Source organism: Asterias rubens, chromosome 3 (assembly GCF_902459465.1).
Source record: "Asterias rubens chromosome 3, eAstRub1.3, whole genome shotgun sequence".
In the NCBI taxonomy this organism is placed as follows: domain Eukaryota; kingdom Metazoa; phylum Echinodermata; class Asteroidea; order Forcipulatida; family Asteriidae; genus Asterias; species Asterias rubens.
In genome coordinates, this window is record NC_047064.1 from 2,455,044 (window position 1) to 2,481,130 (window position 26,087).

General features: G+C 39.0%; 4 protein-coding genes across 4 annotated transcripts in view; 2 read left to right on the forward strand and 2 right to left on the reverse strand.

Moving 5' to 3' along the window:
- Positions 1-350: 350 nt before the first annotated feature.
- On the forward strand, positions 351-938 carry LOC117287973 (nanos homolog 2-like). Its single transcript, XM_033768635.1, has one exon. It carries the CDS (start codon positions 351-353, stop codon positions 936-938), a length of 588 nt encoding a protein of 195 aa, XP_033624526.1.
- Positions 939-3,727: 2,789 nt separating this feature from the next.
- On the reverse strand, positions 3,728-4,306 carry LOC117287974 (nanos homolog 2-like). Its single transcript, XM_033768636.1, has one exon. It carries the CDS (start codon positions 4,304-4,306, stop codon positions 3,728-3,730), a length of 579 nt encoding a protein of 192 aa, XP_033624527.1.
- Positions 4,307-8,749: 4,443 nt separating this feature from the next.
- On the reverse strand, positions 8,750-9,328 carry LOC117287975 (nanos homolog 2-like). The gene has a single exon (XM_033768637.1). It carries the CDS (start codon positions 9,326-9,328, stop codon positions 8,750-8,752), a length of 579 nt encoding a protein of 192 aa, XP_033624528.1.
- Positions 9,329-11,464: 2,136 nt separating this feature from the next.
- LOC117287977 (interleukin enhancer-binding factor 2-like) overlaps positions 11,465-26,087 on the forward strand; it is a 75,455-nt gene continuing 60,832 nt past the window's right edge. Inside the window, exons 1-6 of the mRNA XM_033768642.1 lie at positions 11,465-11,661; positions 13,972-14,019; positions 14,729-14,774; positions 15,827-15,883; positions 16,353-16,481; positions 18,401-18,503. Coding sequence (XP_033624533.1) covers positions 11,657-11,661; positions 13,972-14,019; positions 14,729-14,774; positions 15,827-15,883; positions 16,353-16,481; positions 18,401-18,503 — 388 coding nt within the window. The 5' untranslated portion in view covers positions 11,465-11,656. The remainder of the gene's footprint in view (positions 11,662-13,971; positions 14,020-14,728; positions 14,775-15,826; positions 15,884-16,352; positions 16,482-18,400; positions 18,504-26,087) is intronic.

The following is a 26,087-nucleotide window of genomic DNA, read 5'->3' on the forward strand; positions in this document are numbered from 1 at the left end:
TTGGTAAACAAGTTTGCCGGCTCGTGTTTGAAGAAGTCCTAACAATTATAGTCACTGCTTGGAATCATTGGCTCGTGGCAGATTGTGGGCTTTGGTCATTAACCATCCTATTGAGCCATGCGCCTCAGTAGTTCTGACCATGGAGTGTTCCGACCAAGCCCCCATCGGGAGCATAGAGTGCGGCCCGAGATCAACGGTATCAATAAAAAGGTGCGACTGTCTTATCTCACCGCCATCCCGAACCAAGACGTTATGGATATAAAGTGTGACCGTTTAGATGGGCGCATCACATTTGATTTGCCCTGCAATCAGTTCACATCAAGTTCTCCCTCAGTCTTAATTTTAGCAAGATGAATTCCAGTGCGTCTGTCTTCCTTCAAGAAAATGAGCTGGCTATCGAGATGCTCATCAACGAGCCAAGAGAGTTCGATCGCTTCCACGACTACTTCGGTCTTGCCCGCCTCGTCACTCCAGCTACTCCCGTCTCCAAGCCATTCGTCACTCAAGCTGCTCCCGTCTCCGAGCCACACTTACTCCTGGAACATGGTCAAGAAATGAAGCAAGATCAAGAATTCACGAAAGACACCGGGTTCCGTCCCTTTACCATCGACGAGCTGTCCCGAGAAAACCGTCCACAGCAAGCAAACCGCTGGGTGGTTCCCAAGCCGACATGGTGCGTCTTCTGCAAGAATAACGGCGAGAGCGAAGAGGTGTACACATCCCATGTACTAAAGAACAGCCTTGACGTGGTTGCCTGTCCCAGGCTACGAGCTTACACCTGTCCACTGTGTGGTGTCAACGGAGACACCGCACACACCGTCAAGTATTGCCCATCCAACCTCGGCAGCCTTCATCCAGCTCCGGTCAAGATTCAACCTCTTGGGGTGTACTTGAGCAGCAAGTTCATCCCCTCTGCAGGAACCAGAATTTCCGTCTGACTCCAAGATGAACATCGTTTACACCGGCTCTTCTCAGAGCCAACACATATTCAAAAAAGAGATTTGTCATGTCTGTCTAAATAAATTTTACAATAAATAGATTATAAGGATCATACCATTAAAATAATTAAATGCTTTAACTTTACATCGGGGATGGACTACAGCCAAGACACATAACATAATATTTATTATTACATTATGAAAAAAAATAATGCCGGGTATAGTAAACTCTGGGCTGCTTTCAATCAGTAAATGTGTGAGAGGGGTTGGCCTTTGAGGGCGGGGGTTACAAAAAGCAACATTAGAGCAAACAAGGGACACAATAGTTTGGGGAACATCATGAATTTAGCAGGATGTACCGTAAGTTTTTTCTTCAATTTTCTTACACCCCATTCTTTGATCTATTTTGGGGGGAAACTTGCAGGACCCCCGCTATTCCCACAAAAAAAAATTGCATTGACACAATTTTTACATCATTAACTTTTTTTTCTTCCAACCTGTTTAACCATGGTTTAACACGCTGCATATTTTGGACGATTGCATCCATTGTTATGCCGGGTGAGTTCTCTTCGGGGCATTTCCCTTTCATGATGTCCCCAACCTATTCAAGCCTTGACTTCGTATCGTGCCGTCTTCTCGTAATTTGATAAAAACGAGATAACAAACAACATTTCCATTTGTTGCATATTGCTTATTACTGGTATTCAGCTGTTGTTATTTAAAAGCAATGATCAATGCAAGTTTTTATTCGAAAGCGTAAATAAATGACTGAGCAGCGGCAGAATTTAAAGGCAGTGAACACTATTGGTAAGTGCCAAAGACAAGCCTTCACAGTTGGTTTATCTCAACATATATGCATATAAATAACAAACCTGTGAAAATTTGAGCTCAATCGGTCATCAAAGTTGCGAGATAATAATGAAAGAAGTTGTCACACGAAGTTGTGTGCGTTTAGTTCTAAACTTGAGGTCTCGAAATCAAATTCGTGGAAAATTACTTCTTTCTCGAAAACTATGGCACTTCAGGGGGAGCCGTTTCTCACAATGTTTTATACTGATTTTTGGGGTTGAACAAAGAATTGACTAGAGTGGGATTCGAACCAACGACCTCCGGATTAACGTGCCGGCGCTCTACCAACTGAGCTATCTAGCCCTATATTGGCGGTGTCCCTATTTTGTCAATATCTTTGTTCGGGGTGCCATACTATACTGTCAACCTCTCCCCATTACTCGTCACCAAGAAAGGTTTTATGCCAATAATTATTACCAATAGTGTCCACTGCCTTTAAGTGCATGTAAACCCTTCTTGTTTTACAATTAGTTCCCTTTATATTGACAGTTCAATTGAAATAATTCATCTCAAAATACTTTTACGATAATGATTCAGACTAATTTCCCGTCCACACTCTAAACAAACTCGCAAAATTTATAAACAAACCGACGAACAAGATTCCTACGTCTGTGCAAAGTAATGGTTGACGTAGGCACATTTGCTACATAAATGTTTTCGGTTGCAATTTTGTCCAGATCAAAACTTTGCGAGCGAAAGTTACAAAGTAATGGTTGACGTAGACATAAATGTTTTCGGTTGCAATTTTGTCCAGATCAAAACTTTGCGAGCGAAGGTTAAATCACAGGAGGGCGGTATTCCGAGAAAGACCGTGGGTGCGTTCGTTTAGCTTCCCTGGGTCATCCCCTGTGTGTGACGGTTTTTTTTTCCAGGACAAACGTGGGTAATTATCTGCACACGTTCGTCCTGGAAAAACAAGTCGTCACACAACGGGGTCGACCCAGGGAAGCTAAACGAACGCACCCTGGCTTTATGGAACCAAGTCTTTAAAATTACAGACAAAGTTACATGAAACCCCGGTTTAATAAAAGACTTCGCACGACTTCCACTGGGCTCCTTATTCATAATTAATTTCAAGTAGCCTATGTTAATATAACCGGCAATGTGGGAGGGGGTTGGCATTTGGGAAGACGGGAAATTACAAACATTTAAAATTAGAGCAAACAATAAACCCTCTAGCTTGGGTGGATAATAAGGGAAAAGCATAATATTGGGACGCGTTCACCGTAACTTTTTTCTTCAATTTTCATCCGTACCCCAAAGGTTTTTACATACAATTCCCCCCCCCTCCGGGAAATTTGCATTTCGAAGACCTCCCCCACCTCTCGCTATTCCCACGTACATTGCATTGAAAACACAGAATTAACTTTTTTGCAACCTGATTTCCCTGTCCTTACTCTATGATTTCAGGAACTGGACACAATTGGTAGTTACTCAAAAAATTGTTAGCATAAAAACTTAATTGTTATTGATAAATGGAGAGCTGTTGATAAAATAAAACATTGTAAGAAACGGCTCCCTCTGAAGTATCGTAGTTTTCGAAAAAGAGTAACTTTCCACTAAAATAATTTGTTTATTTGATCTCGAGACCTCAGACCATGGAGCAATTGCTCCATGCTCAGACCCACCCGTACGACTGCCGATCCATCTGAATAAGAAGAAGGACTAACGACACCTTTTTTTTTTTTTTAATCATTGTCGGTCGTATTCTATGTGACCCACAAGTTAGAAAGGGGTAGCCAATGGTAACTTAAAAGTGGTGCGTTTATAAGTTTTGCTCGTCAGAACTGTTTTGAAATCACACTAACTTATATTATTTGTATTCTTTAAAATCGTTATTTGCTTTATTATTTTAAATAATTAGGCAGACATGGCAGATCTCTTTTTGGAATATGTGTTGGCTCTGATAAGAGCCGGTTTGAACGCTGGTCATCTTGGAGTCAGACGGAAATTCTTATTCCTGTAGATGAGATGAATTTGTTGTTCAAGTAGACCCGAAGAGGTTGAATCTTGACCGGAGCTGGATGAAGGCTGCCGAGGTTGGACGGGCAATACTTGATGGTGTGTGCGGTGTCTCCGTTGACACCACACAGTGGACAGGTGTAAGCTCGTAGCCTGGGACAGGCAACCTTGTCAAGGCTGTTCTTCAGTACATGGGATGTATACATCTCTTCGCTCTCGCCGTTATTCTTGCAGAAGACGCACCATGTCGGCTTGGAAACCACCCAGCGGTTTGCTCGCTGTGGGCGGCTCTCTCGGGACAGCTCATCGATGGTGAAGGGACGGAATCCGGTGTCTGTACTACTGTCTTGATCTTGCTTCATATCTTGACCATCTTTCGGGACGAAGTGTGGCTCGGAGACGGGAGCAGCTTGTGTGACGAATGGCTCGGAGACGGGAGTGACGAGGCGGGCAAGACCGAAGTAGTCGTGGAAGCGATCGAACTCTCTTGGCTCGTTGATGAGCATCTCGATGGCCAACTCATTTTCTTGAAGGAAGACAGACCCGCTGGAATTCATCTTGCATATAAATTTTAGCTTAAGACTGAGAGATGACTTGATGTGAACTGATTGCGGGGCAAATCAAATGTGATGACCACTCACTAAACGGCCACACATTTTTATCCATAACGTCTTGGTTCGGGTTGGTGTTTGAAGACAATAGGGACTCCTCGATGGCGGTGAGATAAGACAGTCTCACCTTCTTATTGATACCATTGATCCCTGGCCGCAGTCAATGCATGATTGCTCCCGATGGGGGCTTGGTTGGAACACGGTCGGAACTACTGAGGCGCATGGCTGAATGGGATGGTAATGACCAAAGCCCACAACCTGCCACGAGCCAGTGATTCCAAGAAGTGGCTATAGTTAGGACTTCTTCAAAGACGAGCCGGCAAACTTGTTAACCAACAAAAGGGAGTAATAAAGCAATCTTGGATATGAAAGACTAAATCAATGACATGATTGGGTCTTAACTCATCTGAAAAAAACCCCAATAGGCCTACATCAAAGATTGTTATCAAGCCTACTTCGACTATCTTTGCGCAGGAGATGATCAGCGGACTTGAAACGGGCGGGAACTCCTTCCCGTTTTTGTGGCGAAAATCCCCTAAATACGAAATATTTATGTACGGAATAACTTACCGTTTGGTATTATAAAGTGAACTAACTGGTTAAAGTAAGCTACCATAGACTCAGAAAAATGTGAGCGTTCTTTTTGCATTGTCAATCGGTATTGACACAATATCTTTGTTCGGGGTGCCAGTCAGAAGCCATACAACCGTTAACTGCCGTTTTTTTGTTCTTAATCTGAAGCCAAGGACTCACTTAACGGTAGATCATTTCAAACAAGTTGGTTGGCTCCCAGTCCAGAACCGGATTGATCAATTGAAACTATGTAGTATATTTCGTATCTTGACTTCCTTGGCTCCGGATTATTTTAAAGATTTTTTTCAACTGACAAGTAGTACTCGCTTCTATAACACCCGATCAAATCACTTTTCTTTTGATATTCCCCATCATCACAGTTATGGTCAACACTCCTTCCGAGTTTCTGGGGCAAAGTTATGGAATAAACTTCCCATCATGCTCCGGAACACAAATTCATCCCTAGCCAAATTTAAAAAAACTCTCAAACTGCATTACTTTGATAAGTTGCAGCTCCAGGAGGATGCATTGTTTGTAGTCGGTTAATTTATTCTTTTTTTTCATTAGAACAGTACTCGTGGTGACACAGTGGCCGGGCCAGGTGACACGAATCAATTTGTTTGTTGTTGGGTGTCTTGGTCGCCTATTCCATTTGTTTTATTTCATGTGCAATTTTCTAGTCATAGTTTTATACTTGTATTTTAATGTGTCTTCAGTGTTTCTGCATTTTTATTTTGTATAGAGGACCACAATGGAAATAAGCTTATTTCAGCTTTTTTGTGTTATCCTCGACAATTCCTCAGATTCAAATGTCTTTTCCCTTGTATTTTTTATCTGTTTTTGTCCAATTGTTGTATTTTAAAGAATTCTGTGGAGATTGTCTAATAAACAAACAAACAAACAAAGCCAGGGATCACACCCAAATTACGATACAACCTGGGAAGCGGCAGCCAGGGGATCACCTTAAGGGGATGCGACTTTTTGTTTCAGATATCAATGTAAACCACAAGGGAAACTGACTGGGTAAATTTTGAAATGATTTTTGGGGTTGAACAAAGAATTGACTAGAGTGGGATTCACACTATGGAGCTGGTCACATAAATCTTATTTTCAATGTTTAAAGCATGTTTAAACATGGAAGAAGGACGGTGTGGGTCTAACTTTTTTTGACACAACGAGTGACGTTACGAAACTTTTGGCACAACCCTCATAGATAAATGGTCAACAGATGGCGCACTTGTTTTTCGTTCGGATATGATTCAAAGGATTTTTAATTGAGTGTTTTGAAGTGTCGTTTCGCTAGATACTGATGTACATGTATAACTATTGTAAAACAAAACAAGAAAAACTAAATTAAAGTCAATTGAACTACTTACGACGGAATTGTGGACAAGCATTACTTTTCTTACACCCCATTCTTTGATCTATTTTGGGGGGAAACTTGCAGGACCCCCGCTATTCCCACAAAAAAAAATTGCATTGACACAATTTTTACATCATTAACTTTTTTTTCTTCCAACCTGTTTAACCATGGTTTAACACGCTGCATATTTTGGACGATTGCATCCATTGTTATGCCGGGTGAGTTCTCTTCGGGGCATTTCCCTTTCATGATGTCCCCAACCTATTCAAGCCTTGACTTCGTATCGTGCCGTCTTCTCGTAATTTGATAAAAACGAGATAACAAACAACATTTCCATTTGTTGCATATTGCTTATTACTGGTATTCAGCTGTTGTTATTTAAAAGCAATGATCAATGCAAGTTTTTATTCGAAAGCGTAAATAAATGACTGAGCAGCGGCAGAATTTAAAGGCAGTGAACACTATTGGTAAGTGCCAAAGACAAGCCTTCACAGTTGGTTTATCTCAACATATATGCATATAAATAACAAACCTGTGAAAATTTGAGCTCAATCGGTCATCAAAGTTGCGAGATAATAATGAAAGAAGTTGTCACACGAAGTTGTGTGCGTTTAGTTCTAAACTTGAGGTCTCGAAATCAAATTCGTGGAAAATTACTTCTTTCTCGAAAACTATGGCACTTCAGGGGGAGCCGTTTCTCACAATGTTTTATACTGATTTTTGGGGTTGAACAAAGAATTGACTAGAGTGGGATTCGAACCAACGACCTCCGGATTAACGTGCCGGCGCTCTACCAACTGAGCTATCTAGCCCTATATTGGCGGTGTCCCTATTTTGTCAATATCTTTGTTCGGGGTGCCATACTATACTGTCAACCTCTCCCCATTACTCGTCACCAAGAAAGGTTTTATGCCAATAATTATTACCAATAGTGTCCACTGCCTTTAAGTGCATGTAAACCCTTCTTGTTTTACAATTAGTTCCCTTTATATTGACAGTTCAATTGAAATAATTCATCTCAAAATACTTTTACGATAATGATTCAGACTAATTTCCCGTCCACACTCTAAACAAACTCGCAAAATTTATAAACAAACCGACGAACAAGATTCCTACGTCTGTGCAAAGTAATGGTTGACGTAGGCACATTTGCTACATAAATGTTTTCGGTTGCAATTTTGTCCAGATCAAAACTTTGCGAGCGAAAGTTACAAAGTAATGGTTGACGTAGACATAAATGTTTTCGGTTGCAATTTTGTCCAGATCAAAACTTTGCGAGCGAAGGTTAAATCACAGGAGGGCGGTATTCCGAGAAAGACCGTGGGTGCGTTCGTTTAGCTTCCCTGGGTCATCCCCTGTGTGTGACGGTTTTTTTTTCCAGGACAAACGTGGGTAATTATCTGCACACGTTCGTCCTGGAAAAACAAGTCGTCACACAACGGGGTCGACCCAGGGAAGCTAAACGAACGCACCCTGGCTTTATGGAACCAAGTCTTTAAAATTACAGACAAAGTTACATGAAACCCCGGTTTAATAAAAGACTTCGCACGACTTCCACTGGGCTCCTTATTCATAATTAATTTCAAGTAGCCTATGTTAATATAACCGGCAATGTGGGAGGGGGTTGGCATTTGGGAAGACGGGAAATTACAAACATTTAAAATTAGAGCAAACAATAAACCCTCTAGCTTGGGTGGATAATAAGGGAAAAGCATAATATTGGGACGCGTTCACCGTAACTTTTTTCTTCAATTTTCATCCGTACCCCAAAGGTTTTTACATACAATTCCCCCCCCCCTCCGGGAAATTTGCATTTCGAAGACCTCCCCCACCTCTCGCTATTCCCACGTACATTGCATTGAAAACACAGAATTAACTTTTTTGCAACCTGATTTCCCTGTCCTTACTCTATGATTTCAGGAACTGGACACAATTGGTAGTTACTCAAAAAATTGTTAGCATAAAAACTTAATTGTTATTGATAAATGGAGAGCTGTTGATAAAATAAAACATTGTAAGAAACGGCTCCCTCTGAAGTATCGTAGTTTTCGAAAAAGAGTAACTTTCCACTAAAATAATTTGTTTATTTGATCTCGAGACCTCAGACCATGGAGCAATTGCTCCATGCTCAGACCCACCCGTACGACTGCCGATCCATCTGAATAAGAAGAAGGACTAACGACACCTTTTTTTTTTTTTTTTTAATTATTGTCGGACGTATTCTATGTGACCCACAAGTTAGAAAGGGGTAGCCAATGGTAACTTAAAAGTGGTGCGTTTATAAGTTTTGCTCGTCAGAACTGTTTTGAAATCACACTAACTTATATTATTTGTATTCTTTAAAATCGTTATTTGCTTTATTATTTTAAATAATTAGGCAGACATGGCAGGTCTCTTTTTGGAATATGTGTTGGCTCTGATAAGAGCCGGTTTGAACGCTGGTCATCTTGGAGTCAGACGGAAATTCTTATTCCTGTAGATGAGATGAATTTGTTGTTCAAGTAGACCCGAAGAGGTTGAATCTTGACCGGAGCTGGATGAAGGCTGCCGAGGTTGGACGGGCAATACTTGATGGTGTGTGCGGTGTCTCCGTTGACACCACACAGTGGACAGGTGTAAGCTCGTAGCCTGGGACAGGCAACCTTGTCAAGGCTGTTCTTCAGTACATGGGATGTATACATCTCTTCGCTCTCGCCGTTATTCTTGCAGAAGACGCACCATGTCGGCTTGGAAACCACCCAGCGGTTTGCTCGCTGTGGGCGGCTCTCTCGGGACAGCTCATCGATGGTGAAGGGACGGAATCCGGTGTCTGTACTACTGTCTTGATCTTGCTTCATATCTTGACCATCTTTCGGGACGAAGTGTGGCTCGGAGACGGGAGCAGCTTGTGTGATGAATGGCTCGGAGACGGGAGTGACGAGGCGGGCAAGACCGAAGTAGTCGTGGAAGCGATCGAACTCTCTTGGCTCGTTGATGAGCATCTCGATGGCCAACTCATTTTCTTGAAGGAAGACAGACCCGCTGGAATTCATCTTGCAAATAAATTTTAGCTTAAGACTTAGAGATGACTTGATGTGAACTGATTGCGGGGCAAATCAAATGTGATGACCACTTACTAAACGGCCATACTTTTTATCCATAACGTCTTGGTTCGGGTTGGTTTTTGAAGACAATAGGGACTCCTCGATGGCGGTGAGATAAGAAAGTCTCACCTTCTTATTGATACCATTGATCCCTCGCCGCACTCTATGCATGATTGCTCCCGATGGGGGCTTGGTCGGAACACGGTCGGAACTACTGAGGCGCATGGCTGAATGGGACGGTAATGACCAAAGCCCACAACCTGTCACGAGCCAGTGATTCCAAGCAGTGGCTATAGTTAGGACTTCTTCAAACACGAGCCGGCAAACTTGTTAACCAACAAAAGGGAGTAATAAAGCAATCTTGGATATGGAAAGACTAAATCAATGACATGATTGGGTCTTAACTCATCTGAAAAAAAAAAAACCCAATAGGCCTACATCAAAGATTGTTATCAAGCCTACTTCGACTATCTTTGCGCAGGAGATGATCAGCGGACTTGAAACGGGCGGGAACTCCTTCCCGTTTTTGTGGCGAAAATCCCCTAAATACGAAATAATTATGTACGGAATAACTTACCGTTTGGTATTATAAAGTGAACTAACTGGTTAAAGTAAGCTACCATAGACTCAGAAAAATGTGAGCGTTCTTTTTGCATTGTCAATCGGTATTGACACAATATCTTTGTTCGGGGTGCCAGTCAGAAGCCATACAACCGTTAACTGCCGTTTTTTTGTTCTTAATCTGAAGCCAAGGACTCACTTAACGGTAGATCATTTCAAACAAGTTGGTTGGCTCCCAGTCCAGAACCGGATTGATCAATTGAAACTATGTAGTATATTTCGTATCTTGACTTCCTTGGCTCCGGATTATTTTAAAGATTTTTTTCAACTGACAAGTAGTACTCGCTTCTATAACACCCGATCAAATCACTTTTCTTTTGATATTCCCCATCATCACAGTTATGGTCAACACTCCTTCCGAGTTTCTGGGGCAAAGTTATGGAATAAACTTCCCATCATGCTCCGGAACACAAATTCATCCCTAGCCAAATTTAAAAAAACTCTCAAACTGCATTACTTTGATAAGTTGCAGCTCCAGGAGGATGCATTGTTTGTAGTCGGTTAATTTATTCTTTTTTTTCATTAGAACAGTACTCGTGGTGACACAGTGGCCGGGCCAGGTGACACGAATCAATTTGTTTGTTGTTGGGTGTCTTGGTCGCCTATTCCATTTGTTTTATTTCATGTGCAATTTTCTAGTCATAGTTTTATACTTGTATTTTAATGTGTCTTCAGTGTTTCTGCATTTTTATTTTGTATAGAGGACCACAATGGAAATAAGCTTATTTCAGCTTTTTTGTGTTATCCTCGACAATTCCTCAGATTCAAATGTCTTTTCCCTTGTATTTTTTATCTGTTTTTGTCCAATTGTTGTATTTTAAAGAATTCTGTGGAGATTGTCTAATAAACAAACAAACAAACAAAGCCAGGGATCACACCCAAATTACGATACAACCTGGGAAGCGGCAGCCAGGGGATCACCTTAAGGGGATGCGACTTTTTGTTTCAGATATCAATGTAAACCACAAGGGAAACTGACTGGGTAAATTTTGAAATGATTTTTGGGGTTGAACAAAGAATTGACTAGAGTGGGATTCACACTATGGAGCTGGTCACATAAATCTTATTTTCAATGTTTAAAGCATGTTTAAACATGGAAGAAGGACGGTGTGGGTCTAACTTTTTTTGACACAACGAGTGACGTTACGAAACTTTTGGCACAACCCTCATAGATAAATGGTCAACAGATGGCGCACTTGTTTTTCGTTCGGATATGATTCAAAGGATTTTTAATTGAGTGTTTTGAAGTGTCGTTTCGCTAGATACTGATGTACATGTATAACTATTGTAAAACAAAACAAGAAAAACTAAATTAAAGTCAATTGAACTACTTACGACGGAATTGTGGACAAGCATTACTTTTATAAAAGGCTCTTTTCCGATCATGCGAATCCTAAGGACCCGGCATTGCGAGAAGATTTTTCCCATTTAAAAAGATCCGAAACATAGCAATTTTTTGTTTTGTGCACACATGTGTTTATCGAACGCATCCCATCCATCTCATCACGCTTTCACCACCAACGTCTCAAGTCAAGCCCGAGTACAGTTCTTTGGATTGCAAATTTGACTGTGTATCCTCAACATTCAACATACATTTCCACAATTACTGGTTGTAGTCTCGTATTCCTCAAAACTTAGACGTATTAAGAGGCAGAAATGAGGTATGGAACTATTTTAATGGAGTGTAAATAAAGGAATAATTATTGAATAGTTACCGATACCGGGTTCGGCTGTGCATTGTGTGGTGTGTGTGTGTGTATGCTGAATTCTCACTGCACCAGTACCGTGAGAAAACAAAAGGCATGATCAGAGGAATTCGGGTCATCTCGTACCCAAGTCAACTTGTACCCAATCAACTCGTACCTGAGTCATCTCGTACCCAAGTCAACTCGCACCCAAATAAATGTTTTAAATTTTTGTTACTCTACTCGTACTGATAAATATTGTAGTTTTAATTTATTTATTTATATTGTTAATCAATACATTTAGCTATTCATTGCTGCAAAGATTTTGTTTTCTTGGTTTTTTTTCAGTTTTTTCATGTTGCAGTTTTTTTTTTACTGAGGCCCTACGGTGGGGAAAATTAATCAGAGAACTTTTTTTTAAATATAGGCTTGTTAGAATGAATTTTTTGTTTTTTTTTATTCGGAAAAAGATAATAAGAACTTACGCAAAGTGTTTTGGTTGGAAAAAGTGGAACAGTATATTTGTTAAAATGTACTTCTACTTGTTATCGGAAAACGATAATCAGAACATATTGCAAATGAATGAATTGAATGAATTCTTACCATGAAATTTTCTTTTGGGAACACTTTAACAGGAAAAACACCAAGGTAAACATGAAGGGTTGCGTTTTATACATAGTATATTTTTTCATTGAAAATAATTGGTCTCATATGAACATGGAGGTCGAAATATTTATACCTCCTTGATAACGAAGAACTAGTGTGCATCTGATCTGCTCAACGCCTTTCACGGCGACCCTTCAACACGCGAATTTAAAAGAAACCACAATGGATATCTGAATGAATATCCTAGCGGAAAAAAGGCAGAAATGAGATGAACAAACATTATTAAAAACGAAATTCGTGAGATTATTATTAATAAAAGTGAGCTCCATATGATGGTAGAACATCATTTTTATTTCCTATCGCTTACAAAATCACGTCGCACGGAAATTCTCCATTTCGGCATACAACGTACGTTGTACGGTATGAGTTGACTTGGGTACGAGTTGACCTGGGTACGAGTTGACCTAGGTACGAGTTGATTTTGGTACGAGTTGACTTGGGTACAATATTTTGGGTACGAGTTGACTTGGGTACGAGTTGACTTGGGTACGAGTTGACCTGTTTCGGATCAGAGTTAGTTGCGATAACATAACCTCCTGCTCCGCCGTCGGCAGGAGGGTACGTTATCACAACTAGATCAGAGTTAGCCCCACTTGTGTGGCCAAGGATAGCTATAGATCAGAGTTGATTGTATCCGTCGCCATTTTCTATGACTTCATAACAACTGAGCTAGATCAGATTTGTTTCAAATTGATGTGTTTCCTCGTTTCCTCATATTCCATAATCAATACCTATCTATCTAGACTATGCCACATGTGGCTATAGTATTTTTCAATCTTGAGTTTTAATTTTAAATAAAGGGAAAAGTTTCCGTATGGCGCCACCACTTTTTCATTCGATATGAAATAAAATAGTATCTAATTTACCTCAATGATATATCCCTTTGGATAACTTTCCGTATGGCGCCACCACTTTTTCACTCATTTTTACAAAAAGGGATATATCAATCAGGTAAATTAGATACTATATTATTTTATTTCGAATGAAAAAGTGGTGGCGCCATATGGAAACTTTTCCATCCCTTTTTGTAAAAATGAGTGAAAAAGTGGTGGCGCCATACGGAAAGTTATCTTTGGAAATGGAATTAGATTTAGAATTAGATATTTTTTTCTTTGTGAAGTTTATAATTATTTGGTTTGAAGTCTTGAATTGAAAGAATCAAAGATGGAGTCATCATATTTAAAAATACATTTCAGTTCAGTTGTCGATGAGGGTTGAGAAGAAAGGGAGCTCACAATAGCTGTGGTGTATTAGTATAGTAGTAGGCCTAGTAAGTAGCCCTGGTAGGGTGACAGTAAGTGCCACTGCAACGGAGGAGTCCAACCTGGGCTAGCCTAGTAAGTAATAAAAGAAACGAACCAATGATAATGCATCGGATAACTTTCCGTATGGCGCCACCACCATGACCACTTTTTCACTCATTTTACAAAAATGGATATAATCTTATTGACATTGAGGTAAATTACCCTGGAAACTGTATTATTTCATATCGAATGACCTCATACAGAAACTTTTCCAATGCATCCTTCATCATGTGAGCCAGTTTTTTTATTAATGTGACAAATAAATATTTGTTTTTTTAAATTGATTTATGTTCATTCATGGTCTCGTTTATTTTAGGGGACGTGACGCCAGACGTGGACGAGGTGGTTATAAGTCACATGGGCAGTAAGTATAAATTTAATAATCATTATTCATAAATACCCCAGACATTTTCGCTATTCCTATTGGTAGAGAGCGCGATATGTTGGGGTGTTCAGATGGTTGATAATGACCAGCTGGAGCTGTTTATAAAATAACGATGTTTTTCGGATATGTCTGTGTGGGTTAGCCCACAACCTCATTTGCGATCAATCTCGCCTCGCCATTTTAGCCCATGGACATGAGGATGCATTACGCGCACAAATACATATTTGAAAACTGTCTGATAAAAATGCACCACACGTACAGAGTTAGACGTCGGGGAACAGATAAGTTTTTACAGAGTTTCCTACTTTATTACATCTTTTTACCGAAATGGCATTTATGAACGGGAATAAAAGAGTAGTGACTCGTTCTTAATTGGCCCTCGGCTCTGGCCTTTATCGCACGGCCACAACCCTGCCGGTTTAAACGGCTGATTAAGAACCCATCGCTACCTTTTTATTCCCTTGTTTACCATTTCATACAATATTATACAAATATTTCTTGCTGAGGTGCTATTGTTTAAGAGAAATTTTTTTTGTCTCTAGAGACGAACATTATTTAATATTTTGTGACATGGTTTTACTCATTTATCAAAAACTACAGCACCTCAGCTAGTTTTGTGTTTTGTCTTATAAAAAGTACCCTTATCCTTTATGCATAGTAAATAATTGAATTTTACTTCAATTTCCAGATGGAGATCTCCTTTTATTCCTCATGTGCCTTTTGACATGAACCAGGTAAGGTCATATTGGCTCAGACCTGAATAAGAACCGGCCAAAATTAAGAAAAAAAACCATTGAACTTCTTTTTAAAACGCTTATTTGCCTATTATTAAAGAAATCATATTTCACAAACTTCAAACCTGTCTTAAATTTGTTCTCTTCATTTAAGCGTTTTGGGTGCCTTATTGGTATATGTGCGCTATAAAGCATGTCGCAAAATTACAGACAAGGCTTTTTACAAGGCATAGAATAATGTATTATTGTAACGTGGTTATATCTAGGTTCTTGTATTTCTGTTGCCAAACGTCAGACAGAAATTACGGACTATTCAAACAGTTCTAACTGAACGAACAACAATCTTTTATTAACAATTTCAATCACACATCTTTCTCAATTAAACTTAAACCATCGACTGAACAAGCAATCCCACCAACACAACCCATTTCTGGTGTCTTTAACAAAACAAGTCTATTTTTAGTAACTATGCCACTTCATCTATTCAACTCATTCCCGGAGTAACAGTTCACCAAGAGTTCAACAGAAGATATCCCATGGTCCAAACTCCGTGGGCGGCATAATCCTTGCTCCGGTGACATGGTCTTCTGGCGGCAGAAGTCTCTGTCACATTGTTATTAAATGCTGTTAAAGGTACATGTTGCCTTGGATCGGTCGAGTTGGTCTTTGAAAAGCGTTTGTAACCGTTTGTTATAGAATGCATATGGTTAGAAAGATATTTTAAAAGTAGAATATAATGATCCACACAAGTATCACTTGAAATTGCATGCTTTTTCTTTTACCTCGTCGACTAACAGGTTCGGCCATTTATGGGAGTCAAATTTTTGACTCCCATAAATGGCCGACCGTGTTAGTTCGCAAAGTAAAAGGAAAACAATGCAATTTCAAGGCAAATTTGTGTGGATCATTGTATTCTACTTTTGAATCATCTTTCTAACCATATGCATTTTATAACAAACGGTTACAAACGCTTTTCAAAGACCAACTCGACCGATCCAAGGCAACGTGTTCCTTTAATGATGTCCTCTCTCCAATTGTATTTTCTTCTCCAGTGTGAGGCAGCCTTCCAGAGGGTGAAACCGATGCCTGATGATCAACCCCTCTTTGATGTAAGTGAGCTCAAGGAAATGCAAACATAGAGAAAGAAAAACCAAAACAGAATTCAAAATCAAGATTCAAAAGTCTTTGCCCAAATCCATAACAAATTTCTGTATGTTTGGTTTGGTTTGTTTAAATTGATTGTTATACTACCGTTATCAGAGTCCAACAGGGCCCAATTTCATAGAGTTGCCTAAACAGCAAATAGTGCTTAAAATTGTTCTGCTGTGCAAAAACGAGCAGAATACCATTCACAAATGGTACACGTTGGATGCTATTTTGACTGGTACCCTTATTCTGGTAAGCATAATTTTGTTGTGCTTAGCTACTCATTGAGCTCAAGCAGCTCTATAAAATGGGGCCCAGTTCAGTTATTGAGATACCATAATCTGTTGGATTTCATTAAAACGAGAGAGCTAGGGTTAAAAATCAAAATCAAGGCAACATTTTGATACATGTATAAACTGATTTGATTCGCAGGAGTTGATTAAGAAGAACTTGGAGCTATCTCCAACACCTTTAGAGCAAGCTTCGGTACTAAGTCTAGTCACTAAAATCAACACAGTACTGGATAACATCATTGTGGCTCCACCGGCAGGATTTGATGTGGTAAGATCTATAGGGTTTGCCCTTAAAGGCAGTGGACACTATTGGTAATAACTCAAAATAATAATTAGCATAAAACCTTACTTGTTAACGAGTTGCTACATGTAGTATAAAACATTGTGAGAAACGGCTCCCTCTGAAGTGCCATAGTTTTCGAGAAAGAAGTAGTTTTCCACGAATTTGATTTCGAGACCTCAGATTTAGAACTTGAGGTCTCAAAATCAACCATCTAAACGCACACAATTTCTTGTGACAATGGTGTGTTTTTCTTTCATTATTATCTCGCAACTTCGATGACCGATTTAGCTCAAATTTTCACAGGTTCGTTGTTTTATGCATATGTTGAGATACACCAACTGTGAAGGCTAGTCTTCGACAATTACCAATAGTCCCACTGCCTTTAACATTTTCTGTGACTGGTCAACAAGCTTGCCATTTCACTAGTCAATCACCTTTTTACTTGTCCATATATTCCAAATGAAATAGGGGAGCTTTTTCAACATTGAACTAGCCAGCCACTTGGAGTGAACTCTGACTGGCCCTCTGATGTTTGAACTGGCATTCATAAATACCCTGGACAGAGTCATCATTAAAGACAGTGAACACTATTGGCAATTGTCAAAGACCAGTCTTCTTACTTGGTGTGTCTCAACATGTGCATAAAATAACAAACCTGTGAAAATTTGAGCTTGATTGGTCGTCGGAGTTGCGAGAAAACTGTGAAAGAAAAAACACCCTTGTCACACGAAGTTGTGTGCTTTCAGATGCTTGATTTCGAGCCCTCAAGTTCTAAATCTGAGGTCTCGAAATCAAATTTTATTTTATATATAAGTTGTGATACACGAAGTGTGGGGCTTGAACAATACTGTTTACCGAAAGTGTATAATGGCTTTAAAGCACTTTGCACACAAAACAAAAACCAGTCATTAGCAGAAAATAGTAATAGAAGACTTACTGGGTTTATATATTGATTGGCCTTTCACCTTTTTACTTGTCCATATATTCCAAATGAAATAGGGGAGCTTTTTTAACATTGAACTAGCCAGCCACTTGGAGTGAACTCTGACTGGCCCTCTGATGTTTGAACTGGCATTCATAAATACCCTGGACAGAGTCATCATTAAAGACAGTGAACACTATTGGCAATTGTCAAAGACCAGTCTTCTTACTTGGTGTGTCTCAACATGTGCATAAAATAACAAACCTGTGAAAATTTGAGCTTGATTGGTCGTCGGAGTTGCGAGAAAACTGTGAAAGAAAAAACACCCTTGTCACACGAAGTTGTGTGCTTTCAGATGCTTGATTTCGAGCCCTCAAGTTCTAAATCTGAGGTCTCGAAATCAAATTTTATTTTATATATAAGTTGTGATACACGAAGTGTGGGGCTTGAACAATACTGTTTACCGAAAGTGTATAATGGCTTTAAAGCACTTTGCACACAAAACAAAAACCAGTCATTAGCAGAAAATAGTAATAGAAGACTTACTGGGTTTATATATTGATTGGCCTCCGAACTATGTAATCAATAGAAAATAAGTCAGGCTGTCTATTGTTAACCTTCGCCTCTTAGTTCCTAATTGAATTACAGAGTTAAAATTTCAAAAATTTCTCACTAGGCCTCGATTTCACAAAGCACTAAGATACAATGAGTTGTCTGTATTACTATAGTGGTTTGTATTGTATTTAACTGGACTCTGGCCAGTGGCCTGGTGTGCTTTGCAAGCCCTGACATAGATAATGCTTCCAATAATGTTTGTAAAAAAATAGTTAATATTTCGACCCTAGCAGAGTCTTTCTCGAAAGGACATTAACTATTTTTTGCATTTATACCATAGGTCCTATTGGTTGGTAAGCAGTTTGCAACAGATAATTTGATCTTCTCAGTAATTTTCGTAATAACTGATGTTACGTTTATTGTCTAGGTCGTGGAGCAAGTACGGCAGGTTGGGTCACACAAGAAGGGAACAATGATGAATGGCAGTGCTGTAGCCGACCTGGTTGTTATTCTCAAAACGTTGCCAACCAGTAAGTATGCTCTAAATTTGCACAGTGACTAAAACCAGGTTCCCTTTGGACTTTTTCTTATACTGCCATGCCGAAAGTTACCATGACTACATGGCGTTCCCACCTTGACCTATACTTGTGGTCGCGTCTCCATTGGATTTAATTTTGTCTTTTTACAGAAATGTCATTTACTTTAAACAAAAAAAAGGCCAATGGGAGCACGGCTTTAATAAGCAAAGATAAATCTTGCCTAGCAGAAATGGGTTACCAGTCAGAACACTATGTAATGTGCATCACTTGTGACTGGTTTCCTGCTTAATGTTGCTTAGCAGATATTCTTTGTGACTCTGAATTCGGTTATCGGTTCATTTGTTCCAAATGACTCGAGTTGAGTAGTGACTAGGAAATGTTGAAGACGCTCCTGAAAAATAGTGAAAAACAGGTAGTTTCTAATGCTGATGGAATTAGCTTGGGCGATACCAACCACGATACTATCGAATATTGCGATACTAATTTGGAAACGATTTTGATATCGGATCAATTTGGTTTTAATCGAAATATCGATATATCGCGATATATCGCGATAACGATTAAGTATCGCAATATCGTGATGTATTTCCTAGCTGAGACATCTTGCACCCCATAGGTTTGGAGTAAAACCAGAAAAATAGGTCATTAGAACACCTCTCTTATGCTATGACTGTCTCTTCTACAACTTTCACTTGGAGTTTGAAGACTGATGATGTCAAATTTAGTTAATCGCGATTATATCGAATATCGCGATATATTGTCGGCGATATATCGTGAATAAAATAAATCATTATCGCCCAAGCTTAGATGGAATGGTGTTCCAATGTTTGGGCTCAGCTTTTGAGAAAGACCCATCTCCAATGGATGGTGTTTCTGATTAGCAGAGTGTGGGTTCGAATACCCAGCCATGACACTTGTGTCCGTAGCAAGACACTTAACCCATTGCTTCGTCCTTCGGATGGGACGTAAAGCCATTGGTCCCATGTGTTGTGTAACGCATGTAAAAGAACCCAGTACACTTATCGAAAAGAGAAGGGGTTCGCCCCGGTGTTCCTGGCTGTTGCTGCTATATGCGCTGTAGCACCTTGTAAACCCTTATAAGGTGCTAAATAATTGGGTCTAAGAATTCATCTTTCTGGAAGTTTGTATATATACTCAGCGCCTTGAGTACCTTGTTTGGTAGATACATACGCTATATAAGACTTTGATATTATTATTTGGAACTTAAAGGAATATTAAGAAGAAGTTTGTCCCTAGAGGATCTGAGCACCGCCCTGCATTGTTGATACAAAATGAGAAGGTCACACAGGTACTGAGGGGCAATACCATTTAATGCATGTGTAAAACCATCACTTGGTACATCTCAACATATCATACAATAACAAACCTTTGAACATTTTGTGCTCAATTGGGCATCAAGGTTGCAAGAAAATAATGAAAGGAAAAAACACAATTGCTCCATAGAATGGTTGGCTTTTAGAAGCCCAAGAAAAGGCTTCATGCCCGAAGCCTTTCTCGGATTTAAAATTGCAGGTGAAAAGATACTCCTTTCTTACATGTATTTCAAAGGGGGTTGTTTCTATCAATGTTTTATAAAATCAACAGCTCTCCGGTGCTCTTTACCAAGAAAGTTTTTATTGCTATCAACTTAAGGAGCAATTATCCAAAGTACACTCTGCCTTTAATTTAGGCCGTGTCCGAAACGGCGACTTCGGCTACAGCTACGGCTAGATCGTGCGCGTCTGCCTATTCTTCAACACTGGTAGACGCGCTGATCTAGACGTAGCTGTAGCCGAAGTCGTCGTTTCGGACACGGCCTAAGTTGGGCATGGTAATGTACTGTACACCATGAACATGTTGGTCTAAATGTTCTTCTAGAATTCTCAATTTTATGACCAATTTCACATTCTACCCTTTTCGGAATGTCAAGCTTCCTCTTCAATGAAGGAATTTTTTTAATAAGAAAAAATAGCGGTCATCTTATGTAAGCAATAAATCAGTCGTTGAGTCATTCTGTCTTGATAGAATCCGCATATTTGTAACCTGTTTTATATAAAGGAATTAATGTTTGAAGTTAGCACATTTACGTTTTGAAGTTTCTGTGCGACTTTTCAATTATTCTTGTGATTTACTTCTCCCTTGAGGCAATGGACCTAATTCCGCACTAATTGCTGAAAGGGCAGACGGACAGTATTCTTAATGTTACTTGTTGGAAGAGTGCCCCAGTTATAAATTCTATTAATGTATCTGATTTTTATACATAAGCTCACAATTTTCATGCTAAATGTGACACCAGTCTCAGTGTGTCCAACCTAGTTCCTCCTATTTAGGGTGTTTGAGCGTGAAACCAGACTTTCTGCTTGAACTTTTCACCCATACACTCTTGATTTGTTGAGATGAAAAGCAAAGAGTCATTCCAACAGCTTTATTCCATGTACTGCTTCTCTTTGGAACTCCTTGCCTGGTGGATGTTTCCTACAATCCTACAATCTGGACTGTTTTAAGAGGAATATCAATTCCTGACTCCAGTACTCCTGAGTTATTTCCATGTTTAATCATGTTCGTCTTGTAGCCCCTTACCTTGAGTGGCTTATACATATAGCCTTGTTTTGGGCGAACTTCCATAATTTGTTTATTTTTTTTTAATAAACAATATCCTACCTCTGACTTGGAAAGCACTTCTTGTATTAAAGAGACATGCAGTGTACAATTCAATATGAGATCTTTATTAAACAAACTGCTGTTGAACATTCCTAGATCTCATTTTTCATCAGGCGATAGAAGCGTTGACTCATGTCCAACTAAAGCTATGGAATGATCTCCCCTATCAACTTCATACACTTCACTTGACTCCTTACCGATCTTCAAAAGCCAGCTTTAGATTCATCTCGTTAAATCTGCTTTTAACATTTAGTCCATTGCAAATTCTGTCAACTCTTTTTGTAAAAATTTGTCCTTCACTTTGCTAAGCAACGTTAAAATGATGGCACTCTACAAATGCTTGATGATTGATTGATAGATTTTCCAAATAACTGACGGAGCAAAAACCCAAACCCAAGCGTTGGTTTCGAACAGGGGTGTTTTTTATTCATTCCTCTTAAGTTACAAATGTGAAAAATCCCCTAAACCAGTTATGATATTATACCAAAACCATAGCATAACTGGTTAATACGTTTTAACATGCTAAAACTGAGACGAAAATTATTACTTTTACTCATTTCTCAATAACTACAGCACCTCAGTAAGTAAAATTTAAAGGGAAGCTTTCAATAGTCTTCAAACTGTGTAAGTTTAATGTAAATATGTGGACATTGTGTTTTTTGTTAGGAAAAAGTACATATATACCCTTAAAACTGTTAAACCAGTTTGGAGTACAACTTTTCTGTGTTTTGCGCCGCGCAGAGCAACATCAATGTTTGCCTTGAGAGTTATCCACACAGGGTTTGTTGATAGAGAGTTCCCCTGGTGGGAGGGGGGGGGGGGCTTGTTGATCCAGTCTAAATTGAGGTGAGGGTCCTCTAAGATAAAACTTGAGATAGAAGAAAGTTTGATATAAATGTACTTGACAGCGGAAAATTGTATTTACACTTGGTGGAGTCTCAAATACAGTTTGCAACAATGTAGCACAATTGTGTCAGATGTCGCCCAATGCACTATTTAGTTATGGACAGTTTAATGTGGAAAATGAAGAAAAGAAAAAATATATATTTTTTTCCTTTTTAAGATCTATAGTTTCATGGTTAACCTGTAGAACACTTACTTTTAGTTAATAAAGCATTTGCTATGAATACAACAATTTTGTGGTCATACTTATGTCTAATTTGTATCCTTTTGCATGAAATGGTAGTTTAAAATATCATTTTACTTGTAATTTGTTTTTCACCAAAAATGGTGTGGTGGCTTATTTCAAACGGGAGTAACTCAGCAACGCGATACACCCCAAAGCTTAGACATAATACCAAATTACTGCTGCTGATGTGTTCTTTCCAGCCATGCATTATAACTCAATTCTTGAAATTGCCTACATCTGACTCATTTTCACAGAGCGGGTCACAATTTACATGTACCTGCATACAGTATGTTGTAATTCCCAACTTTACTTTACCTCCGATTGATATTTCAAGTCCCATGGTCGTGCATCATCATCTTAAGAGGAAAACTTTGTCAATATTGTTTTCCTCCTCGTCCAATAAAAATAAATAAATTAGATTTTGCTGTACATATACCAACAGAAGTACCTTTCTGATAAGGAAACGTGCACATGAATACATTACACTCTACCACTTTACCTAACTCATTTCAAGCATCTTGAGTCACTGCTCTTTGGTTCAAGCTACCTCCTTGATGACTTAAAGACACTGGACACTATTGGTAATTGTCAATGACCAGTCTTATTACTTGGTGTATCTTTAACATAAGCACAAAATAACCAACCTGTGAAAATTTCAGCTCAATTGGTTGTCGAAGTTACGAGATAAACTATGCAAGACAAAAACACCCTTGTCACACAAAATTGTGTGCTTTCAGATGCTTGATTTCGAGACCTCAAATTCTAAATCAAATTTGTGAAAAATTACTTCTTTCTCAAAAACTACGTAACTTCAGAGGGAGCCGTTTCTCACAATGTTTTATACTATCATCCTCTCCCCATTACTCAATACCAAGTAAGGTTTTGTGCTTATAATTATTTTGAGTAATTACCAATAGTGTCCACTGCCTTTGAGGCCCTTTCACACAAGACAATTTTTTAAAAGAGACCTCGACTAAAATTACATTGATGTTAAAACATAGTGACCATTGTTATTTTCAACAGTGATTCAGACTTCCATAGCAACCTTGTTAAAATCACCCTGATATGTACGGTAGTGTAGAATTATTACTGTACAAACAAAGTCTCTTGCTATGGGGATATCTTTATTCTTACACGCATGTTACTAGTGTCACTAGATGAAGAAAGTAATCCTTGCATAAACAATCAAGACCTTCGTTTTTTGCAACAGCAAAGGCACCAAGATGTTTTTTTTTTCTGGTCAAGGGTACCTCTTTAAGGAAATTTCTATATTGGAATACTTCAAGGGGCAGCAAGGCAATGATCAGGGGCAATGGGAGACTTTCTGGGATGATAGAGGGCAGCAGACTTACCGGGTAAATCGATTGTTCTCAGAATTATGCGCATGTTCAGAACTCCGTAAACAATGGAAATTTACCCGGTATGTCTGCTGCCGCCTAGCGTTGGAAAGTCTCCTATTGCCCCAGTAAAGTATCAGACCTGTTGATAAAACAAAACTCATGGTATTCCAGGGTTCTCCCTTAAAACCACTGAACACTTTCGGTAAACAGTTTGTCCAAAGGCCCACACTTCGTGTATCACAACTTATATATAAAATAACAAACCTGTGAAAATTTAGGCTCAATCGGTCATCGGAGTCGGGAGAAAATAACGGGAAAACCCACCCTTGGTTTCGCACGTTTCGCCGTGTCAACACATGTGTTTAAATGTATCCGTAATTCTCGTTAATGAGTATTTTTAATTGTTTTAATGTTTTCTCAAAAAGTAAAGCATTACATGGAATAATATTTCAAGAGAAGTCTTTCACCATTACCTTCTGTAAACCCTGTCAGTTCTTTGTAAATCTGTGAATTTTTAATTTTTTTCTGTTCCGAAAGTGTCCAATGGCTTTAACAGTGCAGTTAAAACACCTGAGGACTAGTCAAAAGTTTCTTCAAGTGGTTCGGCTGTCTAGTTTAGTGAAGAATAGAAAATGTTTTTAATGAAAGAGTGATCAGTGAAAATGCTGATGGACTTGTGAAATAACAAGCTAACTGGTCCCCTGGCACTCCACTAAAAAAGTTACACATGTATCCGATGCAATGTGTCCCTTATAGGATCTGCAGTCGCCCATGCACGACTCACTAGAAATTCTTCACTACCTGTAGTTATTACATCTAGCTGTGGTTATTACGTGAAGCTGTAAAAATGTTTTCATAGCTCTGTGGTTATTAGTTTCCTCCACTCTTTTCAAGGCAGCTTCTTGGCTCTCCAAGTCCCTTGGAGGTTTTAGTGATACAAGAAAGATGTAAGTCGCCAGTCTAGACCGAGTGGAAAAAGGAAGGGGGTTAGTGTGCTCTTGTGTGGCAAAGAATAGTTGGGTTTTCAAAGTGATGCCTGGTAATAATATAAGCTTTTTCGAGGTGTGGCAGATGTGATACTCGCGCGTCACACACCGCGACTGATGCCAGGCTCACCATGTTGGTGGTCATTAGGTTTACGTGTAAACGCCGCGTCGCCTAAAATGCGCACTTCACTGAATAACATACGTTCTATTTCTATGGTCAATACGCACAAATTTACCACAACTTTACAGTGTTGTAGCATTGTGTTCCCCATATCTCAAAAAGGCTTATTGAGAAAAAAGCGAAAGATCTTTTTCCTAAGCTTTGTGAAAGACTCGGATAGGATCAAACGTCTGGTAACAACAAGTTTTGCATTTATACCACAAATCATTTGTTTGGTAACTTGGGTTGTGAGGCATTACATGGTTAGTATCAATGTATTCGTTTGATGTAAGTGCCTCAGAAAAAAACAGCGGAAAATCATTCTGTGTTCATAAAATACATAGACTGGATTAGGGTTGTGAAGCTTCATTGCTATGTATTTTCCATCGTCTTGTTTGGATCGATTCAGTCCATGGTGTGACGTCACAGTGATGTTTTGATTCTCTAGGGGCTTTTTGTGAATCTCTGCATTTTTGTTCAGCGTGACACTGATCAAAATGTGTTAATTTCTTTTGAGTTTTCTCAATTATTTAATCATTACACTCTCATTAACGATGATTATTTCATTCAAGTTGGTCTTTAAAAAGACTTTCCTAGAACGTTTCTAGTTAAAGGCAGTGGACACCATTGTTAATAAGTCAAAATTGGTAATTATTAGCATAAAACCTTTGGTAACGAGTAATGGCCAGAAGTTGATAGTATAAAACATTGTAAGAAACGGCTCCCTCTGAAGTAGCGTAGTTTTTGAGAAAGAATTAATTTTCCACAAATTTGAAAGCGCACAACTTCATGTGGCAAGGGTGTTTTTTTCTTTCATTATTATCTCGCAACTTCGACAGCCAATTGAGTTCAAATTTTTAAAGGTTTGTTATTTTATGCATATGTTGGGATGCACCCAGTGAGAAGAGTGGTCTTGACAATTACCAATAGTTTCAAGTGTCATTAATTGATGACTAATATTGAAAATGATACTCAATTTCTTTCAACAATCCGTCTCCACAACCTCCCCAATTGATTCCACAGAAAGATCTTTCACTTTCAGCTTCAAAATTGTTATTTTGTTCACACACCATGTGAAGTTGATGATGCGTGTTCACTAGTTGATCGTTAAATTTCTTAATTGCTGACAGACCTGTTCAATTATGCAGGTGTTTCATACAAAACTAGTTTCAGAAGAAAGTATTTTGACTTTCATTTTAATCACTGTGAGCTGGGTATTTTATTAGGTTTGTACTGAGGGTTTCTTCTTAGAAAGGAGTTAATCTTATTTTAATGTTTCTTTAATTAAAACTGATGTAG